Genomic DNA, 15988 nt, shown 5'->3' with positions numbered 1-15988 from the left:
CTTAATGTAAGACCCAAGATCTAACAGAAAACGCAGAACATGATTTGTGTAAGAACAACTTCAGATTGTGATGGGCAGTCGTTTATTTGTTGCAAGAGTGTATACAACGAACGTCTTGGTACGATGATCAAATCTCACCATCCCATAAATCTTGGATGGTCCTGTAAGGGCTTGTTGTTTGATTGACATAATACTCCCCCCTCATTATTTTCCATTGCTCCATCTGCTCGATTTCAAGTAAATCTTCGTCTTCTAGCTCGAGATCAAGGGCTCCTATGTTCTCCTTCAACCTTTCTTTGCTGAAACTCTTCGCGATTACGCTTACCCCCTTAGACAATCCCCATCTCAGAGCAACCTTCAAGAAAGACAAAAACTTGTTACCTTTGGCTGAAGTGATGTACTTGATTCAAGTACTTAATTGTGATTCTTCATGAAAGCACACATGTCTATGCAATGTTTAACGCGAAATATTTCTAAGTTGGATATCATTTTGTGTATGTTAGATTTACACAAATTCACTTTTTTAACTGTTAACACAAACACAAAAACTGTTGTACCCGACACAAGTAAAATCTCTAGAAATATATGTACTGACTTTGCACCTAGCATTAGGTGGTCCCTACAAGCACACTAGGGATTTTTCTAGGTCAGCCAAATTGTATTTGTTCAGTTATTCAACATACATGGATGCTTGAGAAAATCACACAAGACACACTAGGGAGGTATGAATGCTTTATTGTAGATTTTGCATACAAGATGGAGTGAATGTATAGCAAGCACTTTCTAAATTCAAGGATCCAAAACTTTCATGGCTCACCTGAGCTGGGGTGGCATTGTGCTTATGAGCAATGGATTGAATAATGGGATTTTGAACCACTGCAGTTGAACCCCAATAATTGCCTGGTCCACCAAGGGCTGAATATGCACTTACATGGATATTGTAATCTTTGCAAAATGCCCTCAGTTTACTTTGCTTCCACATTGGATGCATTTCCACCTGTATCAAATCAACTTTATCAGATTTCTTCACCAATAATTTTTCCTCTAATCATCTTTTGAATCTTTTCCTAGTTGATCACACTATCCATCCATGTTCAATCACTCCTTTTTGAAGTACTGTTTGTACATCATTGATTCTCCTTTGATTCAATGAATGAATGTATTGTACGTGCTCGCGTTCGATATTTAGCCATTTGAGATTTGACACAAACAAGATACCTGATTGACAGCAGGAATGACTGATGCATAATCCAAGAGCCTCTCTATCTTTGTACAAGAGAAGTTGCTTACACCAATTCCTCTACACAAACCCAATTCCAGACATCTTTCCATTCCTTCCCATGTTGTCTCAAGGTCTAGTTGCTCGAAATCTTCTTCATTTGGCAAAGGGGTAAAAACCCATGGCTTCAATCTCACAGGCCAATGCACCAAGAACATATCGACGTATTCCATCCCAAGATTGCTGCAGATGACATGGAAACTTTCAAAACCAAGACCTTTGTAAACTTTCTGGAAATGTAAATTTTGTTTCAAAAAATGTATTGAGTCGCGATTTTCGCGTTGATTTTCTGAGTTAGGCCTCATTAAAGTGTGCTTTGAAGAGTTTGTAATTAGTACTTACTTTAAAGTTTGTTCAAGGGCTGAAACAGGGTCATGGTGGTTACTTCCCCATAGTTTGGACGTGACAAAAAGGTCCTCTCTTTCAACAAGACCATTGGAGATTGCTCTGTTCAAGGCATTTCCCAAAGCCGGTTCGGAGCCGTATATTTGAGCAGTGTCAAAATGGCAGTATCCCATCTGTAAGAGTTGAATCTTGGTTGAGTTCATGTTCAACATATGCCACTCGCATTTAGAGACATATAATAGAAACATGACTATATTCGAATGTATTCAAAGACATGGATTTCGAGGGCGGCTGAGGCGATTGTTTCTGCTTACCCTCACACAAGTAAATGGTTACATATGCATGTTATTTTCTTGATAACCTTGATCACACAAAGTGAAGGTGAAAAATCGATACATATTCTTGAGAATTATGTTTTTTCCCCCCTTAAAAACCTTGAAAAGACACATGAAGAACATTACTGAAGAAAGATTTTATCGAAAATTTGCATACCTTGATGGCCATTTTGACAGCATTTTCAGTGGTTCTTCTATCATTTTCGGGGGAGTAAGTCCCCATACCAATTGTTGGTATGGCCATTCCATTATTCAATATCTGATAATTGTCTCTCATTCTTTGAAACTCTTAGAAATTATCTCTCAATTTGTGTTAAACTCAATTTGCATGAAAAACATCACATGTGGATTGGCTTATTTATACTCAAATTCTAGAGGGAAAAATAGCCATTAAATGTAATAAACTAGATTGTTATCTTTGAAGTATAGTTATTTGAAGATGTCAAGAAAATATTATATTATAATAAAGAAATGAGGGGATCTTCCATGTCTTGAGAGATTCCCCAATTCTAAAAACAGTATCTTAAAGTACACAACAAGGTTTAGGGATCTTAATGTTTAACTTTATCTTTTAAAAAATATACTTTAACTAAAATATAAATACGTGGTACTTTGTTGCAGATCTTTCTAATATGTTTTACAAGTTGAAAACCTGTTTTAATATATTAATATATATATATATATATATATATATATATATATATATATATCAAAATACTTTATTAAAATGTTAAGTCATTAGTAAAAGATAGCTACACATTGTTGGAGAATCATTTCGATCACTACATTTTCTTCCAAAATTTTTGACATGAAAAATCATAAATAAACATAACATGAATCTTTTATAATCAATTTTTTCAGAAAATTTTGATTTCGGTTAAAAGTTCTATTTAAAACGATATCTAGTATTGGATAATGTATGGGGAAATAGATTTTTCGATCTATTATCTTGCATCATTTTGGGTTTAATTTGATGTACCTAGTGTTCAAATTTTAGTTTTGATATTTTATGTCTATTTTGATCTAATTGTTGATCTGACACCAAACAGGTCAGTAATTCCGACATCATATTAGCAATTCATTGTTTCAAAACAGTATTTTCCACTTTCTAGGTGTCAGACCAATACAATTATGATGTCATCTCAATACTCCCGCGGAATAAGACTTAAAAAAAACAAACCAAAGTTACTGACCAAAATTTGAATAATGGATGGACCAAATTAAAAATTTATTCTGATAACATTTAAAATTGTTGAATACTATATTCAAAAAAAAAAAATTGTTGAATACTAGCTAGTAGTATCTTCAACTCAATTATATTTGAGAATTATATTTATATTAGCATCATTTTAACTGTTTCCAATTATCATGTAGAACAACTGAACAACGTTGCAATGTAATATTTTCAAAAAGTCAAATTAATTTGCATTGCGAAAAAACTATATGCATAAATTCAAATATTAATTAATTTGACTGAATCGAATCAATTAATCAATTAATCCTCAATCACGAACGATAACTATGTTAATTAGCTTAATTCATTTTGGAGGGTGGTTGCCTGTTGACTTCAAATATTTTCCCTATATAAATTGACCTATTTCTCTGTAATAAAATAATGAAATAAATTGAGATTTGTTTATTGAAAGTCAATCGCCGCCGTCTTCTTCGGAGATGCCCGGCGGCCAGGTGGCGTTTGGGTATGAGTTTAACCAAAAACTATAAAGAAAATTAATTATTATTAAGAAATGTCAAAAGGTTGACTTAATTCACCTCAGGAAATATGGTGTAACTATATATAATTAAGGCTCCAATTTTAAAGTCAAATGTACTTAGATGAAAACATTCACAATCACGAGTGATTATTGGCGGATTTAGTCAAGCTCTAGGGGGGGACTATCTATCACGTTCCAAATCTACCCCTGATATTTTAGATAAGTGGATAGTCAACTAATAATAATAATAATAATTATAATTATATTATACACACACAAACATTAACTATATCATTAAAACACACACACACACTATATCAATAACCAACTTCCATCCTTTGTGTTTTTCAAAAAAACTTTTGTGACCGTCCGATGAATTAATTTAATGAGATAAATATTTTATTCAAACTTGATTTATGAAAAAAAATTACTTTTGATATGATAGTTATTAATTTTCACTCTAAATATGAACCACATCAACTCATCTGATATAAATCTGTAAAATCATTTCACATGAAAAACCTAAATATTCCAATTTTGTACGACTAATCTTGAGAGGGGATGACCTTTCCTCCTGGTTCCTAGACTAAGAAGAACACCCTACATCATGCACATATAATTTTTCACGTTATCTAATATATATATCTATAAATCATATATAATCGATTGTTTGTAATAGGATCGAACTAACCCTAATCTTCGATAGTGCATAAATATTTGGAGAAAATATTTTGTTCGATTTATAATTAATCATTTGATTTTCTCAGTCAGTTTCAAAACTGACAGAAAAATTATATTGGTCGGCACTAAATAATCTTTAATTGATTCAAAAGTCAAAACAAATATAATAAGATGGAAACACCTGTCCGCTTAAATTTCAGATGGTCTACAAATCCCTAAATAGATTTTAAGACGTGATTACCAGATTGACTACTATTCATAACTTACATCAACCGCCGACCAAATTATATCATTTCCAGTACTACAAATTCATTATATAATCTAATAATACTTAGTACTTCTTTATGTTGTTTGTCCCAAAATCTGTTCATTTTATATAAAAAAATTTAACATATATACGTGTGCAGCTAGTAGCGTACTCAAAATTTTCGATCAAAGGGGCGAATTCAATAGAATTAAGAAAATGTACAATAAATATCATATATTAACTTTTTATGTTTTTAACTTTTTACAATAACACTCTCCCAAATTTCATGCTTTGAAAATACTTAATAATATTTTTATTATCAATTGTATCAAACACATCTCACTCAATATACGGTACCAAAAAATTATTCAATCATCTTTCAGTCGATTACGAAGTGATGTTTTAATAATTTTCATTACTAAAAACTCTCTACAGATGCAGTTATAACGGATAATAGCAATGCTAACTTCCAAATTAAATATATCAAATGAAATAATTGATGTTTTTTCTATTAACATTTTAGTAATCTCGCTAATTTCTGCAACCTCAGAAAATTGATTGCTACTTCATATGTCAAATAAAATTATGAAGTTGGTGATCAACATACACTATCTATTAAAGAGAAATCAGATGATAAAACTGAGCAAATTGAAGTAATTTTTATTATCACAAGTAAAAATAAATTTGATGGATCAACATATTCTATACATAACAACAAATTTTTGTTCACCTAGTTAAAGCGATTGTTTAAATCTTTGCAAATCCGTCACTTTATAAAACCTTTCATAGGGATAATAGTTAAGATTGGTCATTTTTCAGCATTTTGTCGTGATCTCCAAAATATGTTATATATAACAACAAATTTTTGTTCACCCAGTTAAAGCGATTGTTTAAATCTTTGCAAATCCGTCACTTTATAAAACCTTTCAAATGGATAATAGTTAAGATTGGTCACTTTATAAAACCTTTCAAAGGGATAATTCTCGTGATGGTAATGACTCAACTCTACAGAGAAAAAAAAAATTAATATTTTTTTCATGGATTTAATTGAAAATTCGTCTCATAAAATTAATCCATGATATTATCATATAAAAGTTTTTGTGATTTCTCAAATACCCAAAATTTTTTAATTCTGTTTATGCTAGTCATGCAAATATGAAACCCTCGTTTTTAAATTTTTTTAACTATATTTTATATTTATCTTTATTCAAAAATTTTTATTTTTGATATAACTAATTAGTTTAAATTTTAAATGAAGAAATTTGAAAAGTAGTAATAGATAGCGACGCATGCAATAACATACATACAGAGAACCTCTTAATCTTCAATCGATATATATCCCAATCCACCTGTTCATATGCATGCATCTGAATAATGTACGAAGATTATAATGACAATGGATAAAATTTTTCTTTAAAAACTGTAATAAAAAATAATAATACGAGAAATGATGTTTTCATTATACCTAACGGAAAAAAGTACAATACCATTTAACAAATTTATTAATGGCCGACCAAGCCCTAAAGTAAGTTGAATACATGAGAATTTATCAGGGCTTGGAAAAAAAATAATAAAATTGGGAAAATTGTATTTTTATTCTTGTATATTTATTTTTTTTGCGATTTCAATCCTCAGTGTTTTGTAATTTTAGTATTTTTCTTCGACTTGAGTCTAATTTGATACCAAGGATGTTGATAAGTGCAGAAATCAGCATTTCTGATTATGAAAAAAATGAAAATTTTTCAAAACATCGAAATAAAATTTGACAAAATAGAAAATTAAAATCACAAATTTTTAATAGAACAAAAAATGACCGAACCATATAACCGACCAAGTTCCGATTACGACGACAATTACGGGTGGTGCCAGTAAATTAAATTTAATTAATTAAGGAGAGAAGCGACGATGATTGTTAGGTTATAAACTCATGAGATGTCCATTCCAAAAGGCTTGTTTATTGGGTGGGTTGCCTCATGAATTTATAACTAACTCTTTATTAGTTTAATATTTCAATGTGGGATATTCATAACAATGATAAATCATGATTTAGAAAAAAAAAAATTGTTATTTTGAAAATTAGTAAATTATAGATGAGACAAAATTAAATAGCGGATGTAACCCCTACAACGATGATAAAATAATAAATTTATAGTTACAAAGATATGTACATGGATTTAGGAACTTGAGGCGCAACCGTATTAAGATTAATTCAAGAATATCCCAGCATGTGGCTTCCAGATTATGCCACGTTCTTCGATATATGGGGTATTTCAATTCACGGATTTTGATTTCTGACAGCAAATTTTAGATTTTGGAACAGTCGCTAAGTTCTCGATCCGAAAATTCGATGTTATCTTTCGGATAATTATTCATCTGTCAGAATCGAATGAACTCATATTTTCATGTGTGTTGTTTCGTTATAAGGCCATATTCATTCCATATTAGTTTTCATTCCATATATATATTAATTTCTACGAGATCATTCAATCCCATGCATGAAGCTGAAATCAACTTCCAATAAGCGAAAATGGATACCGATTCGATCATCAGCTATATATATTCTTGCCGGTTCAATGCAACTAAAATCAAAAAATTTACTGAAAAAACTTGAAACAACAAAAGGAATTTTCCAAATTATTTGAACACAAGGTTAAACCAGTAAGAACCTAACGTATGTATAATTTTTTTTTTTTTACAAGGAATGATATTATGATAACTTAAAATTTGCTAAATGTACGTTGTAAGAGAATTTGTCGAGTTCGCCGATTGATTGAGTTGTGTAGATTAATGGTCAGTTACGACTTACGAGCCCAAAACTTGGTCAATATAAATACCCGCTTAGAAAATGGATTCATTTTTGCGACGTCTATAGCCAAATCAAAAATTTAAAACTCACTATTTTTTAAAATTTTCATCCCCAATCATGAACCCAAAAAAACATAATTTTTTGGGATCCCACTATCCAATCACTCATGCATTCCTTCATTTTAATTTAAAAATTTTGCAACTACATATTTAAATAAATATATACTTCAAATAATAACTTTTAAATTATATAATATAACTAAATAAATGATTGTGATAATAATTGTAATTTATATAATATTAATTAAAAATATATAATTTTTTTAATAATTTAATAATAAAATTTTAAATTATTAAACAAAAAATATGAACACGAAAGAGTTAAAAATTGTGAACAAATTTTTTAATAAAACGAAATGTGTTTGTTTTTTTTAAAAAAAAAACAAAATATTAATATTAAAAAAAAAGAAAAAGATATATTATAAAAAATAATATTTTAATATAAATATAAACATTAATGAAAATCTTACACAAAAACTATTATGATACATTTTTCAAAAAATTAGAAATTTTGTTAAAAAGACTGAAATTATAAAGGTAGGACTTACATATATTAAATTAAAACAAAAAAAAAATTATATATAAAAAAAGAATCATTAGGGTGACCGCGGGCCTCACGCGATAGCAACTCGTGTGTGTTGTCGACATAAATAAACATGGTTCATATATATGAACAATGTTCATTTCTTGCCCTAATGGGCCAACTTCCAACTCGATATCAAAGTTCAACTTAAATTAGATTACAAACAAAATCTCTATCCCACGATAGTATACATGCTAGTTTGATTGGATATGTTTTTTTAACATCTCTAAAGTACAAATGTATAAAATTCCTAAACCAAAAAAATAACCAAACCTAGCTAGCTATAGTTTCTTTAAGCAAATCAAACCCCACCAAGGCCTTCAGGAACGCCCCTTAACTCGGCAGGGAACACTACATTATCGTAAATAATCCCGGCTACCGCGCCTCCGATCAAAGGTCCGACCCAGTACACCGCATGGTTCTTGAAACGCCCTCCAACGACGGCTGCGCCGAAGGAGCATGCCGGGTTCATCGACCCTCCTGTGAAGGGCCCGGATGCGAGTACATTGGCCCCGGCTATGAGTCCGATCGCCAGCGGCCCAATCGCTCCGGTCGGACCCTTCTTGGGGTCAGAAGCTGCGTAGACCGTGTAGACCAACGCAAATGTCATCACACCTTCGAGTATGGCTGCGCCGAATCCCGTCATCTCTTCCGCGATTCCATGCACCGGAACATGCTACGTACAAAACACTCCAAATTATAAATTAAATGGACACCATTTTCATGAAGAAATCAAAATATTTGTCTATGATAAGCGTTCATTTGAATTTTTTTGTTACTAACATGCTTGAAATAACTAGACGTACGTTTTCTATGTGTTGAATGTATTTTAATGTACGTACCTTGCTAATGGTGATGGTTTTCAGCAAAAGGCATGCCATGACAGAGCCAAGCATTTGAACAATCCAATAAAATATAGTCATGGGAACCGAAATGTGTCCCCCAATCGCCATGCCGAATGTGACGGCCGGATTCACGTGACCGCCGGAGATGTTGGCGGAGATATACACCGCGACTGATAATGCAAAGGCAGTAGCCACCGCATTGGCCACCAGGCTGGAAGAATCGGCCGGCGCCGCATCCACCATCATCCGCCCTGTAATTTTACATTCAACAAAGTAATAATGACATCTTAATTAAATCCCTCTCACTAGATCTAAATAATCTTCTATTTTACACTTTTTGATAATCCTAGAGCCATTGCATTTTAATTAATTAATTTGACCCATGCATGAAATCACTTGCGAAGCCTAATGATCATCAATATTTAACACGTACGTCTAGTTCAATTATAACAATTGTCCAAGTTTAAGTTTCAAAAGGTACGTAAAACTAATATTTCAACAATCGCGTTTTCACCATCGATTTTGTGATCAACAAATTAATTTTATGAAAATTAAAAAAAAAAAATCCACAATGACATTATTTTTGGCATGCAAAACAGGCTGGCTCTAAATCGATCGATCTTCCGATGAAACATGCATGAAGAAAAATCCCGAAGATAAAAGGGTCGAATTAAGAAGGAATTGAAGCATATATACTGGAAGCCATGGTGGAGCCGACGGCAGCAAAAACGAAGATGAAGGTTGAGATGAACTCGGCCAGATATGATCTTAGTGCAAAGGGAGTTATCGAATGTTGCAAGCGGGATCCGAGTGACGCCATTTTCGGCTATCGATTTTACGGAATTATATAATGTAATAATAATTTTTGGATTTTGGAGAAATTAAGTGGTGTTGAGTTGTTGGTTATGTTTGGTTTTGACCGGCGGGATGAACAGTTGTGACGGTTGCTGATGGATTTTGAATTCTTGAGACTGGGCCACTTGGCAGCCTGTGGTTGGTCCAGAATTTAACACAATCCCTTCTAGTTTAATGAAACAGTGTGTGTGTTTGTAGTATTTAATTTAATTTAATATGGTAATTAATAATTAATTGCTTGGTAAAAAAGTATCTATAGAAAATCTGTACAGATGAACAGACAAGGATTTTGCTCGTACAAAGATGATTATAATTAACAACATTAGTATTAAATAACTTATATATCTCTACTTCATAATTTATGAATTTAATCACTTTTACGATATTGTGGAACCATAATCTTTCGCATCCAATCTCTTCATGCATGTGGAGTAATCGATGACAACATTGAATTAAGAGCATAATTGAGGACAAATATTCACGGTTTCCAATCAAAAGGGGGGGCTAAAACCTGCACCCTTTGGTTCGATATTAGAGTAAAAATATTCTCAACTTTCTTGGACCATTCAAAATATGAACCGTACTTTTGGACCATCTCGAACAAAGGCCTCTATAAAGCTTGCATCTCTACAGTAACTCGCTCGGTATCATTCCTAGAGGGCGATGCCGAATCCTGTCTATCACCAGAAGCATTCATTTCTTGAACCGGAGGCGGATTCACAATGGCCATTGGCATTATGGAATCATCTTCTAGGCGAGCCTTCATCTCTCTGTGCTCCTGGCAGATTGCACACCAATGCATACAGCAATGCACCATGCAAGGGTCGCAAGGCGAGTTCTACATTGGAGCACAGATTACTTATATGGTGAATTAACATTGAAACAACATATTCTCCCTTTTTTAGACGCTTAATTGGTGTTACATCACAAGCACAAGTGCCCAACAGCCAACCCAAACTCATCAACCATTCCAAAATTTCTCGTTTAACTATTATGGGATCGTAACAACAAACATTATTTTAGTAATATTTCATTCAGGAAAGGCAGGAAATATCAGCTGCATAAGAAAATGAAAGAGCAACAATCATGAATGAACACCAGCCAATACTTTTGAAACATAACTAATACCTACTCCTTTTTTGAAGCGACTGAAGCACTGTGTCTGCATGATACATTAGGATTATTGTCTCCTTTTCATTAAAAAATTAATTATTTAAAAAAAATGCCAAGAGAGAGTGCAGTGATTATGTGGTTATCTGTCTTCATAATATAATTGGTCTTGAAAACAAGGGATTCACAAATTATTATTATTTTTTCCTGAAACAAATCCAAACACACCCACAAATATTATTTTGTTTGAAAAATCTCTGGCAGGAAAAGAAAGAAACCAATGGAAAAAAAGACGATGGAAAACATGCCTGACTGTTGGGAAATGACAGATACAGGGCATTTATATGAAAAGGATAGCCACAATGAAGCAACGGCAATCTGAAACCACTCATAGTCTTTAAACAAAAAAGAATGAAGAGCCTCTTAAAGTTTTAATATATGGCAGCTTATCAGCAATAAGTAGATTCAAATAAATAAAAGAATCAAGTTCACCTCCAGATGGTATTTCTTCTGCAATGACTGTCGTACAAGGCCAGTGTATATTCCACACATCCACCAACTGAAAAACAAACCCTCCCAAATGAGGCAGGTAGTCCCAGGGTCGATAAAACCATGTAGGGCTGCTGTTGCTGCAGCAAGTGCTAGGCCACCCTCCACAAACACGGCATGACACATGCAGGGCCCAGTCCATGTTGCGTCGTCTCTCACTTGTTCAAAGTTACGACCAAACAAAACGCAGGGACAAAATAGTCCTGTCCAGCCTATTGCAGGAGGGGAAAGGAACTTTAGAGCAACTATTTTAATTTGTGGCATTATGTCACAACAAACAGATTAGATGGTAGTAAGAAGAAAATCAAGGAAAGCCATTCATAGTATATTAAAGTTAATGTGCTCATATAAACTTGAAAGTTTTCCCCACAGTTTATAATATATTTGATAAGTGTGAATTATATGACTTTATCTGCCTGTATTTTACCGTTGTACTCGTGCACACTGACATATTTCTTTCCTATATTGCAGGTTATGATTGTCTGTTTGTTGAATGTGTAGGTTGAACGAAGAAAAAAATGGGAAAAATATCAAGGGAAGTCAACAAAATTCATGTCACGTAGACTCTACGAGCAAAAGGACATATCACATGCCTAAAGATGTAGAGAAGATGGAGTGTTGAAACCTTGACCAAGGTAACCACGAATCTGTCCCTGCTCCATGATTACAACCATGCTAGATGACAAAAAGGACTCTCGTAACACTGGTCATTTTGCAAGTAATCAAAGGAAGCACAACCATGGATCCATGGTTGTAACAATGATTGGTTCCATCACCAGGTCTGCAGATCTAATCTCTGTTTGATACCACGGAAGCCACTATGCCAATAACATAAAAGTGTTATGCACAATAGCCAAATTTTTTAGGCTGACCACGGATTCCTTATACATTCTGTGACCAAATTGCTTCACAATGACAGGCCTCAATTTTGTATTGGAGTGACAATGTTTTCCATACATGGCATCAAGGTCTGTTGTGAACGTAAAACAGAAATGACATCCATATAAAGTGGAAACTGTATGTGCTCAAAGCCGTGCTTAACTATGAAGGATCGACTCTCTATCCCAAACTACGTAACACGCATGGAGATCAACCACATGACCATGATCGACATGAAGGTCAAAGAAAATAACAAGACAAGAAACCTGTTTAACATTCCGTGGTAGAAGCTGATATCTTAATTGAAGAAAGGAGGGCTCATGGACATGAGAATGCATGTTTTTCATCCGCCATAGAGAGATCCTGACCTACCCTTGGATCCTTGGTTCATCAATACGGACCTACCCTAGTTGATTATTGTTTCTCGCTTGTTTGGAATCAAGATGTACTTTGTGTTGACAAATTGGTTGCTCACAGCATGCTCCAATAGTGGATTCGGAAGGTTGTTAGACATGAATTTTCTATTTCATTTACTTGATTTTCATGTATCTGGTGCCAGTCTACGCAAGTCTGTTATAATTGGACATTGAGCTCTAAGATCAATCCAATAAATAAGAGTGTGATCAAACATTTGACAATAGTTGACTATCCACTTTGTCTGACGTGATAAGAATGCAACTTACAACTTTCTGTATCCTGAGCACATGAAAAAATCCCATTACTCCAAGGTTCATCTGCAGGGGCTCGATAGCTTTCTGGTAAAGGCTGTCCACATTCGTTGCATTTTTGAACGTGCAGCTGCAGATGGAAGCACACGGATAGATTTTAAATCCTCACTTTAAAATGTTTTGATTAAAATACGTAAGATTGTAGTGAGCACAAAAACACAAAATAAATTTGAATGAAACCACATCAAAAAATTTTAAAGTGATATTTAAAAAGTTTCATAGATAAAATACCGGCATTTAAAAAGTTTCATAGATAAAATAGTGGCAGATTAAATATATCATGAAGTATCATGCTATATCATAAGAGCTTAAATGAGGGATATCCTTGAATCAGTTCAAATACAAATGATCCGCTACACAGTGGGAATTAAAATCAATGAATATGTTTTCTCCTCATCATTATGTATTAACTGTCCCCATAGGTACAAACTTAGCCCCAATTGATAAGATGATGGCACTAATAATTGCCAAAAGAAACTTCATCTTACACCCAAGATCATAGCAATGATTGTTCAAGCAAAAGAATGAAGCTCTCTGCTTGTTACTTCATCTCGAAAAGATGTCAAACAGATTGCTTTCGAAGGCATCCAAACCAAACCAAACCAGACGTTTCAAGGCAATCCTATGCAAACCTAAACACTCAATTCTATATATATATATATATATCAATGAATCCCCACTCTTATAAAATTAAACTTCATACATAATAGAGAACATGAATCAAAATGATAAATACACATGTAAATCCTGATATCATTGACACATTAAAGCATCGAGACAAAAACTCATAATCTAAGAACCAGGACGACTCGTTACAATGACCCATCTCCCTCAAAAACAATCGAGCTACACAGATCCATTCAAGTCAAACTTTTTCACGAAGAGTCCACACTACAAAAATGCATCATCAATTATAACACAATATGCACGAATCTAAAACATGCCTGAGGAACATCAACGGGCTGATTAAGCTCTCCGGGAGTAATGTCTTCAAGCGGCACCTGATCCCTCTTCAACTTCACATACGCAGACGCGTGTTTCACTTCCTCCTCCATTTACCTCTTAAAGATCTGAGGGGAAAAAAAAAAAAGAGAACCCAAAAACCCAGACCAAATCAAACAATAATCAATTCATTCTCGAATACCTTCAACTCAAATTCAAGAGAAATCAACTCAAAAGAAACAACCGATGCATACAGAGTAGTTACAAGAACTTTGCTACGTAACCGCAGGGGATAAATGTATATTACACAATCAATGTGCTATTATTTACTGATGAGTAACGCGATTGCCATTGAATTAAAATTGAAGATTTGCGAGAATTTTGGTGCGAAAATTCCTGAAAATTTTCTTGGGGTAACTTGCAGGTGGGTTCCAGGGAGGGTTAGTTCTGATTTCTACTGAGGCGGAGTATAGAAAACGTCGTGTTGTTCTACCCAATCAAATTCTTCCACGTCAGATGATTAGGCAGGTTAATCAATTTGTTTTCTTTTTCTTTTTGCTTTTTACGTGGGATTGAATCATCTCTCTCCTAAGCAAAATATGTTTTTTTTTTTTTAAACGCGGAGTAATAAATCGAAAAAAAATATTACAATTTAAAAGGTTTTCATAGATATTTATCCAAATATCTTCGTAATTATTTTTAATTATAAAGTTTTTATATAATAATTGTCAGAACGCGTATTTATTCCTAAATAACACTTTAAATTTGTCGTGAAATAATTGTAAAAAAATCATTTTTATAAAAATATTTTATAAGTTATTTATCCAAATCCGAAGTAACTAGCTAGCATGTAACTTTAAATGCATCTTTAAAAGTTTAAGACACGGTTTGACTCTGTATGAGTACGAGACGATGAATGAATAATATAAGAATAGTAAATTAATATATTTAGATAATATAATGCTATACGATACTAATAATTTATAAAATTTGAATCCAAAATTAGACAAAACAAATATGAATAGTAAAATAATATTTAATCCTCCTACCAAACTCTGCCTAAATCAATTTCCAAATTAGACATGATGTGTAATACTAAGTTATCGAGAAGTGTTTAAATTTTGTATAGATAAAAAGTTCAACCAAATAAAAAAAAACATCTAGGGTGTGTTTACTTAACTTGATAACAATATGATAAGCTTATTAATCCAACATAATCCATTGTTTACTTAAAAAAAAAATCAAATCTCTCAAATCTCAAGACCCGTCATTTAACCCTAATTCGTGAGATTAAACATCCTTAATTACACAATGGATAACACATCCTAACCAATATTTATGAAAAAAATACACATAAATCCTAATCTACCCTCCTTCAATTTTTTTGTTTTCCTCCTAATTTCTTTCCGTCTCTCTCTTTTTTATAACTCAATTTATTAATTTTATTATTTTTGAAAAAATACATATTTTTATACCTAATAATTTTGATAAATGAAAATGCCTCCGTATGAATCAATAATAATTTAGTTAAAAAATAACTCAATCCAAATTATATGAATACAAATTTAAGCATTAGATTGTATATCATAAATTGAGGGTAAAACTGTCATTCCTCCTTCAATCATTATTTCAATTTCAAAATTAATAACTCGAAGTAAACATGTTACTGTTATCCATCATTATTCTAAATCCTTCAAAATCATTTTAATAATCCTAATATGATTTATCCACGTGTAATCTCATTCTACTAAGTAAACGCAGCCCTAGTTTATTTCTTTTATAATGATATTTTTTTGTTAATTAAAGAAATTTACACAATAAGGTAGAGTATGTGTAACACCCGGTATTTTTAAATACGTAAATCCGCATGCATAATTAGGATATTTAATTATGTAAATTTTAGATTTAAGGGTTAAATAATTATGTGAATTATTTGTGTATGATTTAAATTTATTTTTAAGCATTTAACCCATAATTAGTGATTTTTATGATTTTTAGTATTTTAATTATTTTATCGCGTAGACGGGACCGTG

The 15988-nt window shown here is 32.6% G+C and overlaps 3 protein-coding genes across 4 annotated transcripts; all 3 read right to left on the bottom strand.

Moving 5' to 3' along the window:
* Window positions 1-127: 127 nt before the first annotated feature.
* LOC140894345 (NADPH-dependent aldo-keto reductase, chloroplastic) lies at window positions 128-2236 on the bottom strand. The gene is made up of 5 exons (XM_073302841.1): window positions 2117-2236; window positions 1622-1797; window positions 1219-1462; window positions 818-997; window positions 128-355 (listed from the first exon to the last, which is right to left on the bottom strand). Exons 1-5 carry the CDS (start codon window positions 2234-2236, stop codon window positions 128-130), a joined length of 948 nt encoding a protein of 315 aa, XP_073158942.1.
* A 6112-nt stretch (window positions 2237-8348) lies between these two features.
* Window positions 8349-9712, bottom strand: LOC140860670 (probable aquaporin TIP5-1). The gene is made up of 3 exons (XM_073263676.1): window positions 9589-9712; window positions 8890-9143; window positions 8349-8723 (listed from the first exon to the last, which is right to left on the bottom strand). The coding sequence occupies exons 1-3, from the start codon at window positions 9710-9712 to the stop codon at window positions 8349-8351; spliced, it is 753 nt and encodes a 250-aa protein (XP_073119777.1).
* A 462-nt stretch (window positions 9713-10174) lies between these two features.
* On the bottom strand, window positions 10175-14395 carry LOC140860338 (cell number regulator 6-like). 2 transcript variants are annotated; one of them, XM_073263312.1, is made up of 5 exons: window positions 14158-14395; window positions 13958-14083; window positions 12969-13083; window positions 11350-11618; window positions 10175-10585 (listed from the first exon to the last, which is right to left on the bottom strand). In XM_073263312.1, exons 2-5 carry the CDS (start codon window positions 14066-14068, stop codon window positions 10358-10360), a joined length of 723 nt encoding a protein of 240 aa, XP_073119413.1. In that variant the 5' UTR covers window positions 14069-14083; window positions 14158-14395; the 3' UTR covers window positions 10175-10357. The 2 variants fall into 2 exon arrangements, with proteins under 2 accessions (XP_073119413.1, XP_073119412.1); XM_073263311.1 differs by having other exon boundaries at window positions 14210-14395.
* Between the last annotated feature and the right edge of the window lie 1593 nt (window positions 14396-15988).

This window comes from Henckelia pumila, chromosome 4 (genome assembly GCF_033568475.1).
Source record: "Henckelia pumila isolate YLH828 chromosome 4, ASM3356847v2, whole genome shotgun sequence".
Lineage (NCBI taxonomy): Eukaryota > Viridiplantae > Streptophyta > Magnoliopsida > Lamiales > Gesneriaceae > Henckelia > Henckelia pumila.
This window is presented reverse-complemented; position numbering and strand designations above follow the sequence as displayed.